Source organism: Cavia porcellus, unplaced genomic scaffold (genome assembly GCF_034190915.1).
Source record: "Cavia porcellus strain 051 isolate PalLab524CR breed Dunkin Hartley unplaced genomic scaffold, mCavPor4.1 scaffold_10, whole genome shotgun sequence".
Taxonomy (NCBI): Eukaryota; Metazoa; Chordata; class Mammalia; order Rodentia; family Caviidae; genus Cavia; species Cavia porcellus.
Window position 1 is genome coordinate 83790490 of NW_026947493.1, and position 27559 is coordinate 83818048.

The 27559-nt window shown below is 54.4% G+C and overlaps 2 protein-coding genes across 7 annotated transcripts in view; both read right to left on the reverse strand.

Annotated features, from left to right (window-relative positions):
- LOC134477944 (uncharacterized) lies at positions 1-26025 on the reverse strand. The gene is made up of 2 exons (XM_063257692.1): positions 13947-26025; positions 1-13651 (listed from the first exon to the last, which is right to left on the reverse strand). The coding sequence occupies exon 2, from the start codon at positions 6256-6258 to the stop codon at positions 5338-5340; it is 921 nt and encodes a 306-aa protein (XP_063113762.1). The 5' UTR covers positions 6259-13651; positions 13947-26025; the 3' UTR covers positions 1-5337.
- The window catches only part of Ncald (neurocalcin delta), a 265706-nt gene that overhangs the window by 25110 nt on the left and 213037 nt on the right, over positions 1-27559 (reverse strand). The window lies entirely within an intron of this gene.

Genomic DNA, 27559 nt, shown 5'->3' on the forward strand with positions numbered 1-27559 from the left:
TGCAGTGTAATAAGAGTTATTTAAACCTATAAGGCACTTGCTTCTGGAACTTTCCATGTAACATATTTGGACCCAGTTAATCATGGGGAACAAAGTGAAGCACAGGGAAGGGATATGATAAAAAGTCTCAGTAGAAAGGCGGGTAAAACTCAGAAAGTGAGCACCATGCTGATCCAACGGCAGGCTCCTGAAAAGAAGCGCTCCCAGCTGTTTGTTTATGTACCACAGATCACCCTAGACACTCAAATGCATGAAGTATGCGCTCTGACCATTGGTGAACCATGCTGTCCATTTCGTTGACCTGTCCACTTAAAGGACATCATGAATGTTCTGCCACGTTACACCAGTGGGAGAAGGTCACCTTTCAAAACTGCTGGATTTCATTTACCGATTGATGGAACAATTGCGAGCACTGACTTCTGCTGAGCACTGAATTGAGTAACAGATACAGTGAGGTACAATGTGACATGTGTGGCTCTTTGTATTATTTAACTAATTCCCTTTGCCGACATTCAGGTGCAAAAAGGAAGCATTCTCCCGTGTTCCAACACGGCTCAAACGAGCCTGTCACCCCCCGGAACGTCACTACCTGGGCCAGCAGAAGCCACCACAGGGAGACCCTTCCCTCTGTTCTCACAGCCAGGACAAGCGGCAGTCCTGTGTCTCACTTAAAAATACCTCCACGCTGAACCTCAAAATGTACTTTCTTAGAAGAAAGTGTAAAGAAAATCACATCCTGCCTCTGCCCGAGTAATGTGCGTCCAGGCTTTCCAGTTTAACCGTGCAGCCCTGAAAAGTAGCTGCAGTGGCTGCGGGGACCGAGTGAGGGGGAGGACAGGAGAGCTACGCGTCCGGTGTGCACTCAGGTGCACAAGCAAGACCACAGCGCAGTGTCTAGAACTCAGTCAGAACCGACGACGACGCCAATCGGTCTTATTGGTGATCAGTCTAAAGACCCAAATCTGCTCACTCCTAGAGCCCAATACAGACTTCATTGGGACAACATGACCAAGAGGAAATCCGAGTTCACTGGGATGGCTTCACTGAAGGAGAAACTAAGGCAGGACGCTGGATCAGACGTCACTCTTCCCGCTGGCCAGCACCCTCACTGAATCACAAAGTCCAGCCATGTGTAAAATGGTGCAGAGGTTACTTCAGTCCTCCAAGTCCTCCGAAGTCCGCTTGCTTCTTGAAGAGCAGCACTTTCCATCATAATAAAATTATGCAAAAACAGAACTTGATTGCATTTGCAGAAAAAGTGATAAGAACAGAATACAGTAAAATTCTGGAATTAACATGATCAAAACAGAGTTGGGTCCTTTTTTCTGGTTTTGTAAGTGTGCGTGCGTGTGTGTGTGTGTGTGTGTGTGTGTGTGTGGTTGGTATTTTGAGACAGGGTCTCACTATGTAATCCAGGTTATCTTGTAACTCACTATGTAGCTCAGGGTGGCCTCGAACTTGCAGCAACCCTCCTGCCTCAGCGTCCGGAGCACTGGAATTATAGGAATGTGCCACCAGACCCGACCATTATATACCCGACATTATTCCATTATGGGTTTCATAAACAGAGCCTCAGGCTTTTCCTTATCAGATTATAAAGATTTTTAGTATATGTTAAATGATGTATTTTAAAGTGGTTGAGTTTATCACTGATAGGTCAAATAACAGGATTTAAAAGTTCAAATAAACATTATTCCTAGAGTAAACTGTGAACCATGTTCTACAGCACACAAGGAAAGCTTGCACTAATGTCTGTGAGTCAAAGAGGTCCCATGTCCTATGAGTTTTGTGTAAGAACTTCCTGAAAGCTCCTGGCACACCTCAATACTGTAGCCAAGGCGACATCCGATGTCATACAGGCCGGAAGGTCAGACTCACTCAGCTGGAAGACCAGAAGACCACTGCTTACAGCAAAGTCACTGTCTTTTTATATGCAAAAATTATTCTCTAGCTGAGGCACTAACACATGAAATGGAACTCCCCCGACAAGGGCGGGGATGCGCTGCATGCTGAGGCTGGCACTCAGAGCACTAGACCACTGGGTGTTGCCTCTAAAGAAATGCAGAGGTTGTTTACGGTCATGGGCAGCACGCTGTTCATGGGTCCTGGGCAGGTGAGTGCTAGGAGCAGTGGTGCTCTCCTCTGGGTCCTCCGTGTTCCTTGCTCTGGACTCTCCGATGACACTGCACTGTGCACAGCACCACGGATTCCAGGGCAGCTTCCATGACTCACCGCTGCTGGAGGAAAGACACGCCCAAAACCCAGTCTCCTCAAGGATTCCAAGGACAGATAAGATCAGAACAAAGTGAGAGAGAAGCCCCGGCTGGAGCCCGTCACCCTTACTCCCTGGGTGGGGATGAGGAGGGTGGAAAGGGTCCCTGCAGGCCGAGGCGCTGCGTGGAACATCATGGAGGCGCCAGCTTCCCCGTGTCCTCGGGTGACCCACAGAGGAGCGGGACGCACAGAGCAAGTGTTTCGACCTGGACCAAGTCCTGTGCAACCTCAGGGCTGGGGATCAAAGACAGGGAGGCGCAGTCCCTGGTACCCTGCCATCACGAACAGCACCACCCCGGGTATTTAGGGTCTTTAGGATCCTTTGGAGACTCTGGTGCAGCCCCAGGGAACGGTGCTCTGTAGGGAGGAAGGGCCTGAGCTCCACCCCATTCCTCCCAGGCCGGGACCCTGGCTCTGCCTCTCTGCAGAACCCCCGCCTCCTTCTCTTCCAAGAGCAGAACAGTGTTCCAGCACCAGAGCATTTTGAGCATCTCCGTTTTCATAGAGAACCCCAGGCTTTACATTTACATAGTTCAAATTCACCCGGGAAGTTTTCACAGTCCAGGAAATGGCTCCCAAGCCATGGCTGAGCCTCCACCCTACTGAGCTAGACTGCAGGACTCTGCAGCTATGGTTGCTGTCTGGCTCCTGCTGGGAAGGGGACCCAGGGCCTTGCATGTGCTCCGCGCGTGTCCCAGCCCAGAGTCCCACACTCAGCCCTGGTTTTTGGCTTACATTTTCCTAGGACCTGGGTTTCCGGCGGGGCAAACGCCTGGTCTCACTGCTGCCACCTGCCACACATCCTCACCCTCAGGGAAAGGAGCTGTGGTGATTTCTCCTGACCGTGGTCCCCGGAGGTGATGCCAGGCAGTCACAGCAGCGTGCCTCGGCCTTTTCTACCCGAACCCAGAAACACTCAGGGAAGGCGGCAAGACTCACCCAGCACCCTGGGGTGAGCGGATGGGTGCCCAGGGTCTGGGAAGCCCAGGAGCCACACCAGGCTTGCCAGGGGCCAGACTGCCAACTCCTGGCTCCACTGGGCAACGTCAAACCTAGTGATTTCGGCCAACAGAAAATCTGGCCAATCTAATCTGCATCCCCTCGTGGACTCACAACTCCCCTGCTCTCCTGGGGTAACAGACCCGCCGTGCGGAGCGAAGGGCACAAGAGCCTGGACTCGGCCAGCAGCAGTTTCCGTCGTGTGGAAGTGGACTTGAAACTGGTGACAGATTTGGTGAAGAAAATCAGCAGACATTTTCTTTTTTTTTTTTTTGGTACTGAAGATCGAACTCACAACCTCACACCTGCCGGCAGTGCTTGTGCCGCGGAGCTAAATCCCGGCCCAGACATTTAATGGAACCAGGGATTACTGCACCACAGGCTCTCCAGGCCCGTGCACTGGAAGCTTTTACAGACGTGACTCAGCTACAGCCATTTGTGGGGCGGGGTGGGAGGCTTAATCACAAAGTCGTGTCTCAGTGCGGAACTGCCATAAACCTGCTCTTCCCTTGCTGCTTTTCTTGTTGCAGTCACCTGCCGTGTGACAATTCTTCCACTTATCTCGGGCCTCTTGGTAACCCCAGGCCTACTGATCACTGCCAATTCAATGCCTGGCCACCTGCTGACCATGCACACACTACCTCATCCAACCCCTGTAATAGCCCTGGCGGGGAGGTCAGCTCGCCCATTTCACAGGTGGCAAGACTGAGGTGTAAGAGATGAAGTCATCTCTCTAAGACTGGCAAGATTTGAACCCAAGGACTGCAGGCAAAGTAGTCTACTTTGATCCTTAGGTGATACCATGTCACACAGAAAGAGAGCTGGGAAGGAAAAGCAGGCGCATCCTCCCCTGTGTGCAAGACGAGTGTGAGACTATCTCATCAAGTGTGCACGTGGTATGAGGGCATCACAGGTAAGTAACAGCACCAAGCGCCACAGTGATAAAATCGTGACACAGGCTCAGTGTCCTTCTTTCCCTATGTTTTATGTGGTGCTATCATTTCTTACGTATGTGCCTTCCAGCCTCGCCAGACACAAGTGTAGCAACGGGCCCAGGCAGACACCGCTGACCGCGCGTGTCCATCCAGCCTCGGGACGCGATGTAAAACTCGGGGCTGCAGAGGCCAAGCCAGCTGCTCCGCCTCACTTCCTGCTCCCGCAGACCCCGCTGCCCTCTTTCCCTCCATCCACACCACCGTGCCCCTTCCACGCGCCTCCTACATGGTACTGTGTCCGCGAGTTCCACATGTTTTTACTTAGATCCATCTTTTGGTCTTGTACCCAGCTAAGCACTCAATTGTCGCTTGATCCTTTATAAAACCTCACACTGGGATGGGACTCCAGCTGGCTTCCGAACTGTCCCCTTGGGCCTGCAGCTTTAGGGGGAGGAAGATCCAGCCAGACAGTGACTGCGCGCAGATGCGGCCCAGGGTCAGTGAGATCACAGGAACGCGACCCTGGAACAGCCAGCACTAAATATCCAATGACAGCGGCTCCACCAGGACATCCGGTCTAGACACCTCTGCTTCTGAAACTCACAGTCGCCCATGCTGGCGGGGTGCCTGACACCTCCGTCTCCCTGCTCCACACAGCAGGCCCCCGCGCTGATCCCATGTGTTCTCCTGCCAGGACAGGCGAATCCAGAGACATGGGAACATCCCCTGCCAGGATTTGGGGTGGGAGAGGCTAGAACCCCAGTTCTGCACAGTGATTCTCCAAAGCAGAGCAGCTGGGGAAAGGCTTGCTTTTTGTTGCTAAAATGAGACACAGGAAGAGAAGCAGCCGTTTCTCTGCAGTTGGAGGTGACAGCTGGAACAGCTGCCGTCATCTGTGCGGGTCACTTTTTATCGGAGAGAGTCTCACTAGGTAGCCCAGGCTGCCCTTGAACTCGGGGCAGTCCTCCTGCCTCAGCCTCCAGAGGACTGGGATCACAGGCGTTCGCCACCACACCAGGCTGTGACCACCAAGTCTTAGGATGCAGGGAGACACAGGAAAACAGGATGGAAACCTCTGATGACATGACAGAGCCACCAGCCAGGCTGCTCGCTGTGACTTTCAGACGGGCTAAGACCGCAAGTTCTTCCTGTGGCCAGCGAAGGCCGAGTGTCTGGGACTCACGGCCCGTGCGGGTGCAGGGCCTCCTGCTGCAGCCCTGCCTGCGCCTTCCTGCCGAGCTGCAAATGCCGATGCCATTTGCAGGAGTCCCAGCCCTAAGCGAACTGCACGGTCCCCTGCCGGGTCCGCCCCTCTGATGCCAGCAGTGACAGCAGATGGGGCCATGTCACAAATGCCCCGAAGACCGGAGTTCACCCAGAACCCCAGGAAGCCTGGCGCTTTCTGGGCGTGTGCTCTGGCTCCTCTCCAAAGGGAAGTGAGTGGGTGGGGCGCTGTCGGTGGCGCCAAGCACCTGGGGTAGTGATGACGCTGCCCTAGTGCATGCGCCGTCCACACGCTGCAGTTACCATGGTCACATGCACGGGAGGACATGGGGAAAACACTCAGTGTCCTGTGCTGCAGGGCTGCGGTCAAGGACCCTGCTGTGTGAGTGGCCAGAGGGACGCTCCCTTTGCCCGTCTGGTCAGCGTCACGGAGAGTCACCTGCAGACTCAGTCTGCACAAGTGGCTCTTGGGAGTAGGAGCCCAGGTCAGCAACACCCAGCACCTCTGTCCTCCTCCCTCCCCTGCTGGCCATGGGGGTCCCGGCTGTTGGGGACCCCCTCCTGCAGCGCCCACGCACACTAACTCCCTCAGTTCTACCATCGTCCTTGTGGTATGGTCAAAGAGACTGAAGCACAGAGAGGCACGCAAGCCGCCCCACGACACACAGCGCTGACTTGGTAGGGTCACTGAAACACAGCCATCGGACCGAAGAACTCCTGCACTCACCCAGGCTTCATGGCTATGCTGGGGAAAGCCAACACTGTCAGTGAAGGAGAAGCGGATCAGCGAACAGAACCAGGCTGGGCTCTTCGGACCAGGGACCATGGCTGGGTGCAGTGGGTATGGGGTTCTGCACCGTCTTCCACACTGGGGGTGGTACGAGTGTCCACTGTCTCCAGCGTGGGTTTAGCTCTGCAGTGCACGGTCCCTTTGGTCCTGCTGCATGAAGTTACGGCTTTGCTGCCCAGCACTGCTCCTGAGCCACCTCCACTGCTGACAGAGAGGAGCCCTCCAAGTAACCCCATTAACCCAGAACGGGGACATTCGCCTTTTTCTCTTAAAACAATCACGTTTGCAATGCAGCCCGCACTGCTCGGCACGTGGTCACAGGTCAGGGGGTTTCTAGGAAGAACCAGAAATGACCCCAGAGAGGTCACAGACCTTTGCATCCCTGCCAAGGACGAGCCAGGGGCAGGCAGGTGTGCTCTGGGACCTCGGAGCCCTCTCTGGGGTCATACTAGGATGCGTCCATGTGGACCGGAAGTGGGCCCACATGAATGCTCTGCCTGGTCTGTTAGTGATCACTCAGGGCCGGGCTTTCTGTTCTGTGCAGCAGGGCTGATGTGACTGATGGCACATGGGGCTGTGATCGGCAAACCCGTGAACTTGGTCCGCATAGGCTGCCCCACATCTCGTCCTCGGTCAGTGCACCAGGTGAGACAGGCAGTGCTGTCCCCGGGGCGGACTCAGCATCTGCGCCAGCCTGGGGAACACTGGCCAGAAAGGTCCCAGCGGGCGGCCCTCCTTCTGCAGTGAGCACGTGTGTTCAGCTGCATAGAAGCCAGGCGGAGCCAGCGAGCATGAATGGACAGATGCTTAAAGAACAGAACGGAAAAACCACAGCTTCCCGAGAGCTGGGGACGGCGCAGAGGGAGCTGGCACTGTGGGTAGCAGTTTCCATCTGGGGTAAAGAAGACGCTTTGGAAGTTGACAGTGGCTAAGGCCACACAGCACTGCAAGTGCACAGGTGCCGCGTCCACACTGAAGGGGGACGTTTTATGTCATGTACATTTGTCACAAAAGAGAGGGGGGAGAAGGAAGGAAGGGTGGAGGACGGAGGGAGACAGGGCAGGGGGCAGCAGGGGCTGCCCGGCTGTCCAGGGGTGACCACGTGTGAGCGGGGAGGGCCCACAGTTCTCTCCCTGCATCCTGGAATCCGTGTCACTGGGGCAGAGCTCTCGGAGTGGCTTCTAAAGATCCAAGTCCAAGGAGAGGGCGCCCTTCACAAGGCCCGGCACAGGGCACTCATTAACACCTGGCCACACAGTGGATTCCTGATGGCACCTGTCACCGTGGGACGGCACACCTTTGAGTGCTGCTGGACGGGTCCAGCTCTCTGTCAGAAAACCAGATAACCAGGCAGAGCCTTCGGGGTGTGGTTCAGGGCCTCCAACACAATGTATTTCTAAAGCCGAAAGACATTGCTGGAAAAACAGAATTTTCCTCCCAAAATAGCTTTTTTTTTTTTTTTTGGCTGCTGGGCTGAATTCCCTTGTGTCTGCCATTAAATGTATATATTTTTTATGTTTTTGATTCCACTGTGCCACTGTAAATAGAGTTTCTCTTAAATATTTTCTAGAAATAGAAAATTCTTGGTCTTCTAAATAGTCCTAGCTAAGAGTACAATAAACAAACAATATGCACATGTATGTACATAATTCTTCATCCATAAAGAAAAGCAACTGTCAGCTTTGGTTCAGTGGAACTAAATACCAAGAGCGTAATTTACATCTGCTTCTTTATCCCTAATAACGATTGTAAAAATAACTAAGATATTCTGGAAGTTGTAGTCATGGAGACACGACTGCTTCTCAAATGTGAAAGGGAATTTGCTGAGGAAGGCCCGAGCAGCCTCAGCAGCTCCTGAGATTCTAGGCTCCGTCTTTCTGCAATTCTGATTAGCCGTAACAACCTGGTGCCCTGAAGTACTCACAACACAGCGATTTTGTAAAGAAGCTTTGCGTGAGTTAGAAAAATTAACCCGTGCAAAGTTGTCGTCAAACAACACAAAATTTGTGCTCTTTCACGCCCAAATCCCGTGTTCCCACCTGGTCCTCTCACCGAGGGAAGTGTCGCACCTCGGTTCCCAACTCTGCCGTGCCCGAGCTGGGGGCGCAGCTGACCCGAGGAACAGCAGCTACAGCAGCTGCGCACACCGGCCTGTGTGCCCACCCCAGCACTCAGATCACCATGTTAACGGTCAAGAAGAAGCAGCTGCTGTCAATTTTAACAACACACCCCAAAACATCATTGTTTCAACTTGTATGTATTTTAAAAACCATTAATGAAATGGTTTACAATTCTCTTCAGGATTTCCAAATATTTGCAGTTTGAAATGTGTTTTACAATGCAGTCCAATTTGGGTCAGCTGCATTCTGGGGGTTCAGAAGCCAGCTGGGGCCACTGGACAGAGAAGACACTGGGAAGCTTGTAAAATACAAAGTAACTCTAACGGGTGATTGTCCCTGACTGGGATGACGAAAGAGACACACAGCAGCCATTGTGGCCGCGAGCCCCAGGGACACCGGAAGCTGTGGGCAGCACCAGCCTGAGCGCTGGCAGCCAAGAGGGCTGCCAACAGGCAGGTGCAGACGCCGGACAAGGACTGCTTTGTGAATGAGGCCGGAGGAAGCAGGACAGCGTGCCATTTTATCAGAATGGGGCATTTCAAATTCATGAATTATTTCTGGAATTTTCCACTGAATATTTTTAGGCCACGGCTGATCTCAGGTAGGTGAACACAAGGAGAGTCATACTGCAGCTAAGTGTGGAGGGGCACTATAAATAAATTCCTGGAACACCTGCAGAGCGGTGGCTCAGCTGGCCCGAGGGTTCCGAGCCGGGAAACACACCAGTCAGGCTTGCACCACACCCAGAGGCCAGCGGTGGCCCACGGGAGGGCAGAGGGTGGGGAGGGGCACAGGAAGACCAAGAGTCAGGCGGGAGACACTGGTGTCCCGCATTAGGGCCCGGGTCTGAAGAGCAACCGAGGTGCAGAGCGACGTGGAAGCCCCTCGTCAGGCACCCAGCGGCCACGCCTCACCTTCCTGACCGCTGTCCTCACATCTGCGATGCCGCGGGCATAGGGAAGAGACAGGATCCAGCCCCGAGAGGGTGCATGCAGGATTTCAGAACTGAGGTTGAGTTTTCTCTGCCTTGGTGCTGAGCGCACGCTAATAGGAAGCAGGATGCACGGAGTCAAGGCCTCAGGTTCTGTAATCAGCACGGAGAACCTTGCCCGCTCACCTCACTTATTCCCCGGATTCTCTAAAAGCCCGGAGATTCCCCTTCTCACCTCCCAGCACCCCCCCCCCATCCTCCTGCAGTTCCAGCAACCTGTTCAGGACCCACAATAACAGCCACCCTTGTCTCTTCTTGAGCATTTCCTACACGTTCAAAACTGCCAGACCTTTCGTATACAGACTCCAGGCAGGCTATTTCATCCTTCAGTGTGCAGCAGTGGCAGGAGCCAGGTGCTATCTCGCTGTGTTTGTGCAGCTATAACACAACACACAGAGTGCACGGACATAGCTCTGTCACAGTTCTGGAGGACAGGAAGTCCCAGGCTAGGGTGCTGGCACAGTCCATGCCTGATGAGGGCCTGTCGGCTGCCTCCTTCTGGGTGGCACCCTCCTGAGTGTCCTCAGGATCTACCCCATGTGTGTGAGGATCTGGCTCCCATGACCTGATCATCCCAAGGCCCCACCTCCTAACTCCATCGCCTTGGGGATTTGGATTTCAAGCTATGAATCTGGGGGACGGCAATATTCAGACCAGAGCACATGCTACGATGAGAAAACTGGAGGTCAGAGGGGTAAACTCCAAGTCTCACTGTAAAGCCAGAGCTGCTACTGGAACCAAGTACATCTCCCCAAGAGACCAAGCTCTTGGCCACCATCATGTGTGGCACACAGGAAGTCTACATGTTCACCAAGTGGATGAGTCAATCAACAAACAATCAACAGACCAACCAATCAAAACACATGAGCACTCAAAGAGACTGAAGATCTTCCATGGGGCCAGCCAGCTGGAGACTGACCCAGGACATCACCTGAGTCCTCAGGCAGCGCGCGTCACCACAGCCTGTGCCTGCCATTCATCTGACCCTTGTTAAACAGACACACTGTTGCCAACGGTTTCCTTGCACAATACGTCTTCCCTCTGCTAGTGGATTCCAACAACTTGAAGGCAGCATTCGCAGCACTGACGGCAATCACAATGCGACACAATCCAAGGCTCAAATTTTAAGCAAGTTGCCTTCGTCTGCAGATTCTCTCATGTTAGTTAGTCCAGTACCCCTCGTGGTTTGCACATATCCTGGCTTCAGCCTCAGCAATGCTCCTTTGACTCTCCAAAGTGCCCGTATCTGGATGCTAAGTTAAAAGCCACCCCGATCGATCATGGTGGACGAGAGCTTGGGTCACCTGGGCCAGCTGCGCTCTGTTAGCCGTGCCCCGCACAGCTGTCTGTGCTGAGGTAGAGGTGGACCCCACAGCCAGGCGGCGTGGGCACAGTAACAGACTTGGAAAACATGCTGCCCGGAAACATTTGGGGACATACCGCCTCGCCCCACCGCTCTTACTGTCCGGTTGCCTTCTAGGCTGACGCCCACCTCAGAGGACCATCAGTGTCCTTGTGCAGCAGGGTGGGACAAAGCAGACTCCCGCACTCCCACGGGGACGTTCATGTTTGGGCTCTCTGTTGCGTGTGAATTTGCTTGTATCTGGAACGCAGGGACAGCAGGGTGAGCCAGGGTGCCCTTCACCAGTGCCGGTGCCCAGGGGCGATGAGCGAGTCCCCAGGTGCATGCCACTGTGAGCTCAGCCTGAACTGGAAATGCACCATGGCATCGTGGCTGATGTGAGGAGACCAGGAAGCCACGGAGCCCTGAACACGCCGTGCACCATGCAGCAGTGTGTTACCAGCAGGGGACCAGGGAGGAAGCCCTCCTCTTTTTATTAAGACCAACATGAGAAAACTTGATCCAAAAGGCCTCATCCCTGCGTGTCCACGGACAGCTAGGGCTCTGCCGTCTCAAGAGCCTTCATTCTGAGGGTTCCCCAGAAAAGCCCGGCACTGTGCAAGTGAAGGCTCTCAGAGGGAAAGGGCTCCATGGGGCGGCTGATCCTCAGGAGTCCCTGATGCAGCATCCTTGGGGCTGCCCAGCACCCCAAGATGTGGCCACGGGAGAATCTGGATGGACGAGGTTTTGTGGGTGAGAATGTGGCCCCACAGACACGGTGCAGCCCATGCCCGGGTGGTCAGGCTTACCCTGTCAGCCTCCCCGTTCTGCAGAGCACACGCCCGCTCAGGGAATAAATTACGCCCTCTGTGGTCATCTCTCCAATACAGTGGAAAGAGTAACTCAGTCGAGGACTGGAGGGCCTCATCCCACAGCTCTGTCTGCTCTTTAGGATTTTATTATCCAGGAAGCAAAGCCCCTTTCCTGCTGGAATTCCTTTCATTTCCTCGTTTCCTCCTGGGCCACATCGGTATTTATACTCCGTCACCTCCTCCTCCTCTTGTTACCTGACATGCCTCAGCATCCACCCCGACCTGACACCACCGGACCCCAGGGTCTCCATTATCAACGCGTTCCCTTTCAACAGGAAAACAGCTTTCCAAAGTCTGGTGTCACTCTCACCTGAACAAAATCAGTGCAGCATTCCAGGTGTCACAGAGAGGCAGGAATAGTGACCCAGGTCGCAGGTCCCTTCCCTTAGGTGGCTCGTCTCTCTCGGCTTTTCTGGGTGAATACAGGGCACGACCTGGCCCCACAGGGCCCTGGCCAGCACAAGTCCTGGAATCTCGTCCCAAAGAATGAGGACGCTGGCAGGGACAGTGCTGGCTTTCCCCTCCTCCCAGCTCCCGTGATGGATTCTGTGCTCCTGCTTTCGGAGGGGTGGCACGTTCTCATAGAGCCATGTTTCATGGCCCTTCCCCATCACCCCGCCCCTGGATGGCCCCCTGTCTCTAGAAAATTGATGTTATGTCAGAACACATCGATCAGTGTCTCCCTCCCCCTGGCGTGTCCACACCCCCGGAACACGGTAGGGCTTCTGCAGACGCTAGTGGGGTGAAGTGGGCACGGTCTGGCTCGCCCCGGTGCCCTCACTTCCAGACTCACCTCCCTCAGATCGGAGAGAGGCTGAGTTTACAAAACCCCGTCTCCAGCTACTCTTCTCTGACAGCCTCACAATCAAACCAACCCCTCAGCCCAGCCTGGCAGAGGGCTTCAGCATCGGGCCCAGGCTTCCTTTGCAAAGCACCTGGCCCTCTCTCCCTCCCTCTTGCCCCATCCAGGAGGGGCAGGTCTCCTCTGTGTGCTGCTCTGCAGTGACATCACTGTCCCCCCTCGGTCAAGCCCAGCTGCTGCCCAATAAAGCCGGACACAACGCTTGCCTTGCTGTGACCACGAGTCACCGACCCAGCACGTTCTAGGGGCCACACGCTACTCACTGGCTAACTTGGGGTCCCTCAGCTCCCCCCTGCCCCCCAGCAAGGAGAGCTGTGTTCACCTAGTTAACGAGCAGGTGTCCCTACCCACCCTAACCGGGGTCCCTCTCCCGCCCAGGTGTCCTGGCCCTGCACACACCCCAGCTACCTTGTTCCGCCCTGAACCCTGCTCACCAACCACAGGCGGGCCACAGCAGTGGACTGTGAGGCCCTCAACGGCAGGGAAGGTTTCACACCTGTGCACTGCCAGTGCCCCATAGAGAGCAAAAGACTTTTTTGTGTGACTTAATTTGAATCATGCATCCAACAGATGGAAAAGAAAAGGCCCAGTCCAGATTTAAAATGGAGAACTGGGTCCCGTGTTGATCTCAGAGCTCTTTGACTGGAAAGTAGAAATCCAGTGGCTCTGCTGGTTAATAAAGAAACTAAGTCTTCACTTTAATCTACAGCGTTCTCTACAAATTAATATCTGCAACTGGCCACTGCAATTCAATCAGCCAATACAAGCAGAAACCGCCCACATTTTCGGTAACAGCACGGTTTAATCTGAAACGCTTTTTGGAAGACAAAGAGGCACTTATAAAATGAAACAGTAGAGCATGTTGATAATGAGAAAGTTTTACAACAAAGTGTCTGGCTGATTTATACAGTGCTTCTATGCCAATGGCAAGAAGAAATTTGCACAAAGATTCTGTCTTCTAAGCCTAGGCAGTCAGCCAGAACAGTTGCTAATGCTCCAGAGACAAAGAAACCGAGGGAAACTGAGGAGGAGCGGATGGGAAAGGGAGGGCCGGAGAGAAGGGATAGGAAGAGGGAGAGAGAGGCACGGGTGTTTGCACGGGTGTTTGCACGGGTGTAGTCCCATACACAGACAGAGAAAACTGCTAGCCGCGACATGAAGGGGAGGTGGTGCCGTGTTTCCTGGAAGGAGCAGGCACCTGGTCTCCGGTGGGTCTCTAGCGTGTTCCTTGACCTGCTGGACCTGGATGGGAGAGCAATGCTTTGCTCCCTGCCCCTTCCCCAGCTCAGCCATCTGACCAAAGCATTCTAGAGGGCCAGGAGCAGAGGCCTTGAAACCACACACACTGCCCCAAACAACCCCGGGAAAAGGATCAATATTTCAGGTGAGCACACTGGATTCCCTCTGTGGGGAGACAGCGGAGCACACAGCTGTCCCAAAGCCTGACCTGTGCCACTCACCGCCCTCCAGGGGCCGCCCAAGGGAAGTGGTGGTCAGGGTGTGCGCTCGCCCAAGGTCACGGCTCAGCCCCACAGACCTGATGGGATGGGATTCTCCAAGGGCTGCTGACTGCGGCGACACAGCTCAGGCCTGGCTGGAGAACATCGCGTCCCGTGTCTCCGAGCAGAATCCCTCAGATATTGACAATCTGTCACGCCAAGGACACATCATCGGCTGCACTTTCTGCTCCTCCCCCACCGCCTGGCCGGCCTGGCTAACAAGGGGGTGTCGGGGTGTCCGTTCACAAGGTTTATCACTGTGCTTTCACCTCCTGGCCAGCGGGCTGCAGGCAGCTGGGAAGGAGGGCCAGCTGGGAGACGGCTGGGCAGGGCAGCTCTGAGCCTTCCACACGGGGCCGGAGGAAGGGCTTGGCTGAAGTCCATGCTGCTAACTATTCTGGGAAGGACAGGTGACCACAGGAGGGGGGAAGGGAGCTTCATTCATCCTGGGGTCACAGCTGAGTGGCACCTGGAGTGGGAGGTGCTGGTGTTGGGGAGGGGGGCGTCCAGCTGTCTGAAGAGGGCTGCCGAAATTCCAGACCTGTGGAGCAGCCCCTCACAAGTCCCCAGGGCGGCTGGCTTCCCGCTTTACCCGGGTTCTCAGAGGGGTCTGGCTCCATCGCCTCCATCATCTGGTATCAGCAGTCATTGTTTGGATTCAAACAGTTCGAAATTACTGTCCTGCAAAGGGTTGCTCTCATGAATGTGATAAACACCACTATGCAGGCTCCTGCCTTTCTTCAAAGGCGGCATTAGGGAGATAAAGCAGGGCAGGGCAGGGCAGGGCAGGGCAGGGCAGGGCAGGGCAGCCACTGTAAATTGTACAGCCTGAAGCCTGGTGCTCGTCCCTTCCTCCGGGAGCAGTGCACAGTCTGAACAGATGTTCAGATGCAGGGGAGGGAGCTTTACTACGTACGGCTCTGTTACCTCCTCCAGCAGCAAATCCCTTTGGGCTTCCTCGTGGATGGGAGAGAACAAATCTACCACTGCCACCTGGGGGAGGGGAAGTCTGAGCCCCGGGTTCCCACGAAGCATGCGGAGTCCGGAAAGGAATGCGGTGCCAGCCCCCCAGCAGCGCCGTCTCCTGTGTTCAGAATTAGGTCAGCAGATCTGCAGATGGGGGCTGTGGGGAAGCAGGATGGACTGGGGCAGGAGTCCTGCTCAGCCGCCTCCTGCAGGTGCCTCAGGACCAGCGGCCTCTCTAGCCCAGGAGGAAGGGCATGTGCGGTGGCCCATGGCCCCGCCCTGTGGCCCGTGACACTGAGGTCCCTGCAGTATTTACCCTGGGAGTGAACAGTGTTTGTTTAGGGCATTAGAATAAAACCTCTTGGACCAAATCTCTTGGATGAAAGCGCATTACCCAAATCACCTCGCTGACGGTATTTGTGGAGGAGCCAGATGCTGCAGGTGTGGAGGGCGGTGCAGGACGTGGTCTGCCCTCGAAGGCCTTATTCTGTAGGGACAGGCCAGGGGAGGTTTACAGAGGTGGCCGTGCAGGGACCTGCCTGCCCCCAGTCACCAGCTTCCCCCTCCCCTTTAGAAGTGGAATCCCAGCGGGCCCCTGAGATGGATTTCTGGCTGGACTTACGCAGGTGCCGGCCCCTGGGGTCTGAGCAGAAGATAGTTAGAGACCCCAGCGCTGTCTGTAACCTGGTCCTCCTCTTCTCCCACCCAAGCTTAGAACTCCTATGTGGGTGCGGGAGCCAAATTCTACCCTCTGGGGGAAATGTGGACGGTGTGGAAGCCCAGCTAACCTCGGGGCACACAGCCTGCTCCTTTAGTTGTGTATTAGCCGGGACAGGAGAGCAATCGCCCACTTGGTCTCTGTTAAAGCACAGCCAGATCCTCACTAAGGTGCACACGTTTCCCTAACAGATGGGTGTCCCTCTATCTTCCCAGGCCAAGCACGGCAGCTTGGTAAGTGTGCACCTCATGTTTGTGGAACATAACGCAAAAATAATAAACATTCCAATGTGTTCTGGAGACCGCACTGCAAGTATCTAGGAAGATGAAAGGATTGACTTCTAAGGACACCCCAAAGGCATGGCCGACTTGGCGTCTGAAGAGTTTAAAGGAAAGGCAAGGATATGACATTCATTCACTGGTGCTGGGAAGGTGGAATATTCCAGACCCCCGGTGGGGGGGTTTTATCTGGTGACAAAAGGCATAGAAATAAAAATAAGATTCGCTTAGCCTACGGTCAAGGATAACCAGGTACACTAGCCCAGCCCTCTGGACACCTGCTCTCTGAACTAAGTTCTACCTTTCATTGGAACAGAAAATCGATACCTAGGAGCTGAGCTGCGGACAGGTGCCAGAGGCCAGCACTGCCTCTGTGACCCTGTGAAAGCCGCTCTGGAGGAGCTTCCCCCAGCTGTGGCCTCGCCAAGGGACTCCAGTCTTCAGCCTCACTTCCTGCTCTGCAGGATGCACACTCTGCCAGCACACATGGGTCCCTGCGTTCTGCACACAGGCGGGGCGTCTCCCTGCGGCAGGCGGAGGAGGACCGTGGGCTTCCAAGGGACGCTGCAGGCACATGCCTCAGGTGAAGCTGGCTGTGGTGGGGGCAGGAGCCTGCGGCAGCAGGTTTGACTTTGAGATCCCGACAGAGCTCCGGGGCAACAACTGCGTGTGCGTTGAGAAAGCAGGAAGGGAAAACGGTCCAAGAGAAGCCCGGGCCCCGGCCTGAAGGGCACGGGATTCCCTGACAGGAAGAAAGCTGGCGAGGATGACTCCAGGGCTGCCACGTGAGCTCAAACCGAAGGGCCCAACGCTAATCAATGGCAGGGGAGGGTCACAGGTGGCTTTTGTCCAGCTCTTGGACTTGCTGTGTGTGATGGTTAATTACATGTGCCAACTTAACCAGGCCCCGGAATGTTAGCTATTTGGCCAAACTACTACATTCTGGGTGCTTTTGTGAAGTGGTTCTTGAATGTGACGGACCTGTGGCTGAGCCAAGCCATCACCCTGCCCCATGTGGGTGCACCTCGTCCAGTCAGCTGAAGGTTAACCAAACAAAAATCTGACCCACCCGCTCCCACCCCACTGCCTTCTACCTGGGACAACAGCTTTCCTCTTTCTCCCACACTTGAGCTGAAATATGAGCTCTCAAGCTGAGATCCCTAATTGTTACTCGAGTAGGGTTTTGTGGTATCATAGGAGTCCAGATTTTGAAACTGGCTTACAGTTGGTAACATATATTTGGGGATTGCTGGCACAAAAATAGTATTCACAGCCACAGCACTGGGTGGGCACAGTAGGGGAATAATAAGTATTGATAGAAAAAGGGAAAAATGACTGAGTCCAGGGTACCCCAAACACCTAAAGATCAAGCACTCCTGCTACAGAGACCAAGGAGGACCAGCCACAGAGACAGGAGGAGACGGAGGACGTGGGGTGTCATGAAGCCCAGGGAACCACTCTGAGGTGAGGGTACAGCTCTTCCTGCTGGTCGGCCACAGTGTTGAGCAGCCAGTGGCCTCTGGTGACCTTCATCTGTGTGGTGACCTTGGAGAAGTGGGGGTGGGCAGGCGGCGCATGTGGCCTCCCAGAAGATGCCTGCTCAGGGGGGTGCAGGAAACAGGAGCCGCCACCTGCAGTGACCAGGAGGCGGAGGAGGGGCTGCAGTTCGGGCGCCTTAATGATCTCATTAGCTGCTGCCTCTGGAGCACTGCAGAGCGCCAGGTACTTCCCATGTGACAGCCAATCTAATCCCCCGAATGGCTTGGCAATGTAGATATTAATACCGCTATGCAAGGAAACAGATGTGAAGGGAAAGTGAGAAATTTTACAAAACCACAGCCAGAAAGTGGCTGCATCACGATGCAAGTCCAGGTTGTTCTCACGTGAACACGGGGACTGTTTACAACAGAGGCCACCTCCTGCAGGGACCTCAGCCCCTGAAGTTGCCAGGCAAACGGCAACCAGGAGGACTGGGACGCAGGAACCCCTCCCGTTGCATGGGAAGCATCAGAGAGATGCGTACCTTCTCTGGTCCCAACCCCGCAGAGCAAGATGTGAAATACGATATCCTGACTTGGACTTCTACACTCCGCCCTCCCTGCAGATGGACTTACATCACACACACACACACACACACACACACACACACACACACACACACAGGAGAACAAAGAGGAGCTGCTCTGTCCTCTCTTACTTAGCTCACTGGTGTGGACCCAGAGAGGTGCATGAGTATTTGCTGCTCCTGTGGTTGCTGATTGAGGGGGGCAAGCTTCAAAGGTGGGGAGGTCAGGGCAAGGACAAGCCAGTGTCCTTGGCATTGAGAACCACTGGGGTCTCCAGCTGTCATCAAACCTACGATGTACAAAATTCCAGATTGCACCAGGCGCCAACCAGGCTGCAAGATGACAGATTCCTCCACAAAGCATGCACGATTAAGTGCCTCTTTCTGGCGAGGTGACAGATCCCCCCCGGCTTCCTTGTTTAAGCCCAGAGTCGGGGTGTGTAATCACAGTGTAGGAGCTCTCTGCACAAAAGCGAGGTGAGGTGCGTGTGTGAGGGTGAGGCAGCCCGAGGACAGAGGGCTCTGGAAGCCAGCGCTGCTCGCTCTGTGCAGGGATGCGCCTCGCTCCTCACTTTGCAGGTGCTGCAGGGGGGCAGCTCAAGAGAGCAGAGGAGTTCCCTCCGTGGAACCCCCGAGCGCCCTGGGCACCGCTGTCTCAGTTAGCGCCAGACCCGGCTGAGATGAAGATTAACAGGTCATCTCAGATAGCCCGAGGGTAATTCGTTTAGCACCCAGCTTGCTGCCCTTCTGCTCAGTCTCTTGCAGCTTGGCGGTGCCAACATCATTTGCGGGCATCCTCGGAGAGCGCCTGCCCCCAGCCTCAAGGTCCCCCAGAGCTCTGCCCACGACCTCCTACGGCCGTGCACAGCACTGTCAGAAGGGCTCTCTGAGGTTCCCTCGCCCCACCTTAGTTACTCTTAACTTTTAGGAAGCATATGGTGCATTCATAGAGGCGTGTCGTGGGTTTTTTTCAGAGTGGTATTAATCATCTCTGGGTTATGGCAGGAGAAAGTGTCAGAAGCCCGTCCACCAGGAGGAAAAGAAGCACCGGATTCCATTTCAAACTGGAGACAAAGGGCCTTCATTAAAAATGGATTTAACCATCCGAAAAAGTATACAGGAGAACAGGAAAAATGGGGTTCGGCTGCCATAGCTTGGATTTCAGACGTCTCACAGCCTGTGTGTTGAAGGCTTTGTCTGCAGCCCGTGGCCCTGTTGGAGGGCTGGAGCCCTACAGGAGGAGGCCAGGTCCCACTGCGCCGGCAGGGCACTCCGGCCCCTGCCTCTTCCCTGCCCTCCTGGCTTCCTGGCTGCCCGAGGCAAGCAGTCTCCTGGGCACCGCTCCTGCCCTGCCTGCTGGGCACCGCTCCTGCCCTGCCTGCTGGGCCCCGGGGGCCAAATCCACAGAGCAAAAGCCCGGGGGCTGAAGCCACGCGCCAGCACAAACCTCTCTTCTTTCTTTAAGCTATTTTCTCAAGGGTCTTGGTCACAGCGCTAGAAAGCTAACACATCCTATCCCTTAGAGAGCACGATTAACCTTGATACCTATCTTTCTAGATTTTTCCTTACATGTGAATACATGTGATACTCTGTGTACGTGTGCGTGTGTATGTATGTGAAAAACTCTAATCTGAACTTTTAAGTTGTATATGAAATTTTGTGTGTATGCAGACATACATTTTTAAGAAAAGGGGCCCAAAACTTTTATCAGTTTCCAAAGAAGTTTCAACACACAGACACACAGATACACAGACACACACAGAATATCCCTGCCCAACTTGCAAAAATCTCATCAGAACCCCTACAGCTGTGTAACTGATTTGCTGCCATGTATGGACATCTTTCCACTTCAGTTAGCACTGTTTGGTTCCTGATATTCATCACTGGTTTCCCCCATCAGCTAGGGAACCCTTAGCTGGGAAACACACAGGCCTGCAGCTGGGCACCGGCTTCCTCCTGTGGAAACTGAGTATGTCTGGCCGACTACTTTAGTGGGCTCAGTTTCATCATCTATAAAGTCAACATAATAACAGAATTATTAGCATTGTTATTATAATTACTGTGAGGAGTTAAAAGTATCTTTTAGGCAGCTCATACTCATAAGGACAGGCATACAGTAAACTATTCAATAAGCATCAGGATTGTTGGTAGATGAAATCCATATATATGTGCCTATATATGAAATAACGTCTGGAGATTTGAACATTAGGACTTGGAATGACAACAAACTAGATTGTTGAGAATAAAGCTGTAGTCACTCAAAAGGAAGCAGGCGTCATCTATTACTTAGGGGTGAGAAACAGAGTCTAGGCATTACTAAGTAGCACTGTTACTTGGGGAGAGGTAAGCAGTTAGTTTGCAGTTGCTTAGGTCCAACGGATCTGACGCTAAGGGAATTGCTTAGGGGAGCTCACCTGCCCCTCCTCCAGGTCCAGTCCTCCTCCTCACCACTGTGTCCATGGCTGGGTTTTCAGATTTCTGGTGTGCAAAAGCATCTCCCATTGGCTCAACTGTATGAAAGGTAAAAAGTCTTCCTAATCCTGATTCTAATACATGGCTTGAAGAAACGTGTGTCCCTGTTTGTTTAGAAGCACTGTGAGATTTCAAACAAAATTAGGATTGTGGCTGGGCGGACTGGAACCAGACACCTCATTCGCGCAGCCAGGGCCTCTAGCATTTGCAGGGCTCACATAGGCAGGAATGGGGGCGGTCACCCAGCAGGATTCAAACAGGAGAAAAAGTGGCTGAGAGACCACCTCAGCCTCTGCTCTTGTCACTGAGCATGGGGGGCAGAGGAGCCCCGAAGCCTGGAGGATTGTTAATCTGCAATGGCCCAGGGCACATGGGTTGATTTCTCTTTGGGAAGGATTTCATGTAATGTGCCCGGCATGCTGGCCTAACTCCCTTTCAGAACTCTCATCTGGGAGCTGGCATTATGATCATCAGCCAAGATGAGCGTAAATATTATTTCTTCTAGATTTTCTCCCATCATACAGAGCTTCCCTGAAAGAACTCTGGGGCGGTCACAATTTACACTGAATAAATGATTAGAAACGACAGCCTCATTATGCAAACTCTTGGTCGGCTTCCTGCAAAGCAGTAGGTTGGCAAGTAGCTGCTATTTCTCCAACCAGGAAAAAATAAACCCAGAGCGAGTGACTTGTCTGCGGTGCCAGCTGTCACGGGCGACCGGGACTCTTGACACACTTGGCAAACAGCACGAGCTGCCAGCCCCACTTTCTCCCGAGGCACCGTGCAGAGGTAGCCAGGGCCCACGCCCTCCAGAAATCACGATCTCAAATGATTCCCTTTTCAACCCAGCATTTTTTTTCATCTAAAACTAGGGACGGATTAATCCTTATGCTGGCTGAAGGCTTTAAAAACTTAAAATGTAAAAACTAGATAAAATCTGCAGACTGCATTTGGATCCAGGTTTAAGAAAACATGGTCACTGTATTTTTACCCACTGGCATGGGTGGCAGCAGTGTTTAAATTTAACTCCCCAAATGAAACAGCTTGCAGTGCACGTTTGTGCAGACTGAACCCCGTTCCTGTCATTCCATTTGTGACTCCCGTACAAGTCCCAGTTCCTCCCTTCAAAGTCGCTTGTTTCTCTTGTCTGTCTGCACCTCACCCAAAATCAAAGCAGACGGTGGCTCGGCGGTCGTGCTGTCAGGCAGGTGCAGAGGGAGCAATGCCAAGGGATGGCTCGCGTGGTAGTGCCCACTCACTGCCACATCTGATGGCCCTGAGACCCCCACGGTCCTTCTAGATCAGAAACCCAGGAGGGTGGTGAGGTGGGGCCAAGAATTCCCACAGCAACGCATCATTCCCAGGGTGCAGAGGCAGGGAGCGCAGAAGAAAAGCTTTATTTATTAGGGAACTTACTTAACATCAGTACTACCCACTCTAAAATTGCCAAAGAAACCACACACCCTTATCCCTGATCTCTTCTTCAGCTAAACTTGCAAAGCTGATCATTACATGCTCATGTCAGGGAGCCTTTCCTGTTGCGTGCCTGGATTCGAACCAGGTACCAAGGCCGGGAGGGACATCCACAGATGGGGCTGATTCCTAAAGGAACCATTAGGGTAATGTTTTACATTAGCACGAAGTTTGCTTTTGGTCACCTATTTCCAGGACTGGTTTGCACTGTGATGGGCCCTTTGGGAGAGGTGAGAAAAGAGAGGCAGGGAGCCAGGAGGACTCTCACCTCCTGCTTCTTAGGTCTGTGCAAAACCAGCTTGGAAAACACTCCATGCCCAGCAAGCATCAGTCAGCTGAGACCCCAGTCCTGGGTGCACCTGTGGACCCGTCCAGGGCAGCAATAACTGGGCCATCCCATTCCCTGGATGAACACCCCAAGAGGCGCTCTTGGGGGTCAACCACGTGTCAGGAGACTGTGATCGAGGCAGGGCTGGGCCTCACCGCCTTCCACTCACATTCTCACCTCACTTCCCGAGTGCAGGGACCTGGGGAGGAAGCCTTGCCCCATGGAGGGCACTACAGACCCCTGAGCATCGCGGAAGGGGCCTGAAAGCAGAAGCCCCCACCTGGGACAGGGGGCTGATGGCAAAAGAGCCATAGGAATAGAAGGTTCTGATTCCGGGAGGAAAGGGCTCCATGGCTGAATCTAGGAAACACATTTTACACTCCTCTTTTTGTCAGGGGAGGCAGGTGGTGTACCAGGGATCAAACTCATGACCTTGTGCCTGCCAGGCAGGTGCTTACGTCACTGAGCTAAATCCCCGGCCTGGTGTCTGCCTCTTACAGATTTGTGACAAAAGCACCAACAAATCTTTCAATGATAAAGCACTAGATTTCACTCATCTGGCAAATGTGTTTGCCACAGAACAACCCAGAGTCAGCCTTCTGCGGGCCTCACCACGAGAAGGAAGCCCTGGGAGGTCCCCGGTGTCAAGGCTGAGACAGGGGGCACACGAGGTCCCTGGCCCCTTCCAGCACCGTCTATGTCACCAGAAGTGAGCTTTTCAGCCACTCGTGCTCACACGAGATACTTGAACCAGACATGACTTCAGGAGGCTGCATCTGCAGGATGGGGGCCCCTGGGGGACACCCTGGGTCGGAACTGGAAGGTCAGCGCACCCACTGTGCCCATGAGCGTCACCTGGGACCTTTCTTCTCCTCTCTTTTTTCTTTTTTCCTTTTCCACGCGCAAAACCTGTGCTCCGGCCCCACCCAACCCAAAGGAATCCACGTCTGGTGGGAGGCATTTCCTCCAGCTCTCTAGGTGACTCCTTGTAAACGCAGGGCCAGGGCCTTGTGCACTCCCCTGGGCTGATGCAGGGGTGAGTGTGCTCACGTGGAGGAGCGGGGAAGGGAGCTGCAGGACCATGGACCTGACTCTGAGGACACCGCCAGGCCCTCGGGTGGAAATCACTCCCTCGGGGTTTGGTTTCCTCACCCAGTAACGAGAGACCAAGACCAGCCTGCCTCAAAAGCCAGTAATGGGAAGTGACTGATTCTGGAGGTCACGGGGTATTGCTTAGGCAAAGCTAAAATGCGCTATGACAGGTTATAAGACTTGAGTCATTGTCTCTTAGACACTGCCAAGAGATTCTCAAAGGCTGTAAGTAGGGAGCGCCAGCGGGATCAGTGACTCAGGCGCACAGACCAGCTGCTCCCAGTGGCCGAAGCTCTTCCTCCAGACAGTGGCGGGGCACAGACCTCAGAGAGGGCGCAGCCAGCACCGTGAAGCTGCTCCCACAGAGCAGTGCTGTCTCGTGGGCTCACCGTTCCCTGGAAATAGCTGTACCCCAACTTAGAGACACGGGGCTACCATGAAACAAACCACGGAACAGAGCCTGCTTGGCCCAGGAACTTCCTTTGTTCATAGGTCATTGACTGACTACCCTGTGGAGCAAAAATCAGTGCAAAGTAAACAGGGATCTCTGAAAGGACTGGACGTGAGTTTTGGTTTTGAAACTCTCACAGGAAGTTGTGTGTTACCTGACAGGTGATTTAGTCCCAGAAAGCTAGAAAGAGCCCAGTGCAGGTTGCAGGATAGGTTTCCAGCAGCTGTCACAGTGACAGAGAGGCTGGCAGCCAGTGGGCTGGGAAGCCCTGGGCGCCTCAATGTGAGGGCACCTCGGGGAGCGCCAGTGCTACCGGGGGTCGGAGCAGGTGCTCCCGTCTGACCAGCTGGGACTCTGTGCCACGCAGGCCCTGGCTTCTCTGCTCATGTCACGAGGCGCTGTCAGGCTGCCAGCACCCCTAGGCTTCATTTTCCTGTAGGGTTACACGGAACCAGGAAGGAGCCTGCACGGACACCCACAGATCCTCGGAACCTGCATTTTTGCCCATTGCTGTCTTAAGTTCGACACTCACGGACCTGGCACCGAGTAGAGACCTGTGCTACCCAACAGCCTCTCAGCACACCTGGACAGAACACAGGTCAGGGGCTCCTGGGGCTGCACTGGCCGCTGACAGCCCTCTGGGAACAACACCCACCAGTGCAGCCCCCAAATAGGCTCTGGTTTGCCTTCGAGCCCTCACATTACCCTCCTCCTGTGTGAAATGGCTCCAGAGCTGCCTCTCCTGAAGGAAGCCTGTGGCCTCCTGTTCAGTGAAGGAAGCCAGCACACTTCTTCCCGGGGTCATGGCCGAGATCGTGCACGTCTCTGTCTGCTCCGTGGCTACTTAGTCTGTTGTGTCCTGCTTGCCAGCCCCCCAGGGCGTATTGAGCATGCAAATGTAAAACTAGGCATACAGCCCACCTGCAGGGGGCTCAGACTTTAATGGAGGAGGAGGAGAGCTGTGTGGCCGGTGTTAGAACCAGGGTTTGCTGTATCCTGCGAGGCCCAGGAAGTGAGGAGCCGGGCGAGAGCAGGTTCTGAGGGTGGGGCAGCTATTGTGGATCTGAGGCTGGAACCCGCCCAGGCCCCCCCCCCACACACACACACTCTGCCGTCCCTGCACAACAATCCAGGTTGTGCAGGAACCAGCCAGAGCAGTAGAGCAGTCTTTGGTCTCGAAGAGGGAGCGATGGATTCCCAGAGGCCTGGGGAGACACGGCCTGGAGGAATCCCGGCACCAACACCCGTGGCACTGGCCCCTAAGGCACTGGCATCTCCTTCAAGCTGGCAGACAGGCTTGAGGGTTTACCAGCCGCATGGCAAACACTGATCGGCCACAGGGCGGGGAGCAGGGAAGCCCACCACCGCGAGGCAAAGGCTAAGGAATTTCTGGAAAACAGCAAACAGATACAGCTGAGTTGAGCCAGTGGAAACTCTGACACAAAACAGGCATCGGAGTCCAAGGACACACAGGTGGGATGCGTTCTTCACAACAGAGCTGGAGAAGTCAGGCCCCGGCTCCCAGGGAGCAGGCAGTCAGGGTAATCAACACGAGGACTCCGCAGAGCACGACTGGCTTTCTCCCTCACTCCACAGTCTGCACAGAGGGTGCCACGTGGTGATTCACCCTTAGAGCAAAGCCTTCCTGATGGTGACAGTCTGGGGGTCACGAGTTCCCATGTGTAATTGCCACCCTCCTCTCTCCCATGAGCCAGACTCCCAGCCCCGCCTTTTATGAGGAGGAGCACAGGACACAGCGCCCTGCCTACCTGCCAGGGAGACCCCGCCAGTCCCTCCACCGGCTGCACTACGCCCCTCATTTACAAATATGGGCAGCCCCATAACCGTCACCAATCACTGAGGGAGAACCAAGGAAGAACTGGTGCTCGCTGTAATCCCAGCACTTAGGAGGCTGAGGCAGGAGGGTCACTGTGAGCTCAACGCTAGTATGGGCAACACAGTGAGTTCAAAGCCAACCTGAACCGCACAGTGAGACCCTGTCTGAGGGGGGGGGTGCTAAAGGAAATTGTTAAAATGAGACAAACACTCTTATAAAAAAAGTACCATTTTCAGAAAAATCTGAGAGAATGTCACACCCATAAAAAGAAAAAAGAATGATTTTAAAAAGATGCCAAGCAGTAAGGCTGAATATTTGAAGTGAAATAACATGAAAAGAAATTTGGGAACCAGAAGACAAAATTGAGAAATCTGAGTATATATAGAAGTGGGGGGGGAAACTATGAGAAAAACTGCAGAGGGAGGAAGGGAAGGGAAGGGAAGGGAGGGGAGGGAAGGGAAGGGGAAGGGAGGGGAGGGGAGGGGAGGGGAAGGGAAGGGAGGGGAGGGGAGGGGAGGGGAAGGGAAGGGAGGGGAGGGGAGGGAAGGGAAGGGAGGGGAGGGGAGGGAAGGGAGGGAGGGGAGGGGAGGGGAGGGGAGGGGAGGGGAAGGGAAGGGAAGGGAAGGGAAGGGAGGGGAGGGGAGGGGAGGGGAGGGAAGGGAGAGGGAAGGGAAGGGAAGGGAAGGGGAGGGGAGGGGAGGGGAGGGAAGGGAAGGGGAGGGGAGGGAAGGGAGGGGAGGGGAGGGGAGGGGAGGGAAGGACCCCACAGGACGGGGCACGCGTTCAGGCCGGGACGCCAAACTGCTTTTCCTGAGAAGTGGAGAAGATGGTGGCAAAGAAGACGGATGTTTCAGAGAAAAGCAGAAGAATGAGCTGAATAAACCCAGAGACTGGGCTTAAGAGGCCTGCAGAGGACGGGGACAGGAAGGGGAACCCGGGACGCTTCCCCAGGAAACTGGGGACCTCCCAGAGAAGCCCCTCCTCCACCTCGTTCCCGAGTGTCGCACCACGCAACCCCTGGCTCTCCCCTAAAGCCAAAGTGACCACAGGAGTAGATGGTCTGAATCCACGGAGGGCGTGGAGGCAGCCAGGACAGTGCAAGCAAAGACCCTGACGAAAGAGGACTCCAGAGCGGCTGCAGGAAATGACAGGAGAGTGCGTGTGCCAAGCAAGGAGCGTGTGACGGGGCCTAAAGGCAATGCGTCCTTTACAGTAATAAATTTCCTTTTCATTTGTTTTTTTGAGACAGAGTCTCACTGTAGTTCAGGCTGGCCTTGAACTCACTATGTAGCCATGGCTGGCCTTAAATCTGGAGGATCCTCCTTCCTCAGCCTCATGAGTCCTGGGATTACAGGTGTGCATCACCATGCCTGGCTCGATGAGTGTCTTCATGAAGCAGAATTTGGCCCACGTGTTTCATCTTTCTTAAATGACTTCGACTTGGTGAGAATGTCTTCTGAATATAGCAGAAAAACAATGTCTCAAAAACTGCAACTTCCCCTTAAATTTTTGTTGAGGTTCTTTGTAAAGTTCTCCAGCGAGACAGGGCAGGATCCCTCACTGACACCCCACAAGGTAGGCTCCTACAGGGGCTCAGGTCTCACCAAGCTGCCCCGCCATGTGTGCCTGAAGGGCCAGGCAGGAGCAGCAGTAACCCAGGCCTTGGCTCAGAACTCGGGGGTTGCTTGCTTCTGTCTCTAACAGCCACAGCAGCCAGCAGGGCCAGTGACGAGTCTTCCCAGTGGGAAGCAGCTGCTTATCACCCTCAGGGCTGAGGTCCCTGACTCTGCTCTCAATGCTTTCAAAACTCGTAGGAACCTGGTGACTGATTCCATGGCCTGCAGGTGGCCCTCAGAACAGGAATCCTCAGCAGGTTGCTCCACAGCAGTGTGGCCGTCTACCCTCGCAATCTGCCACAACGATGAACCAACCTGTTGTTAGGTGCGCAGGGATTTTTCTATGGCAATACCC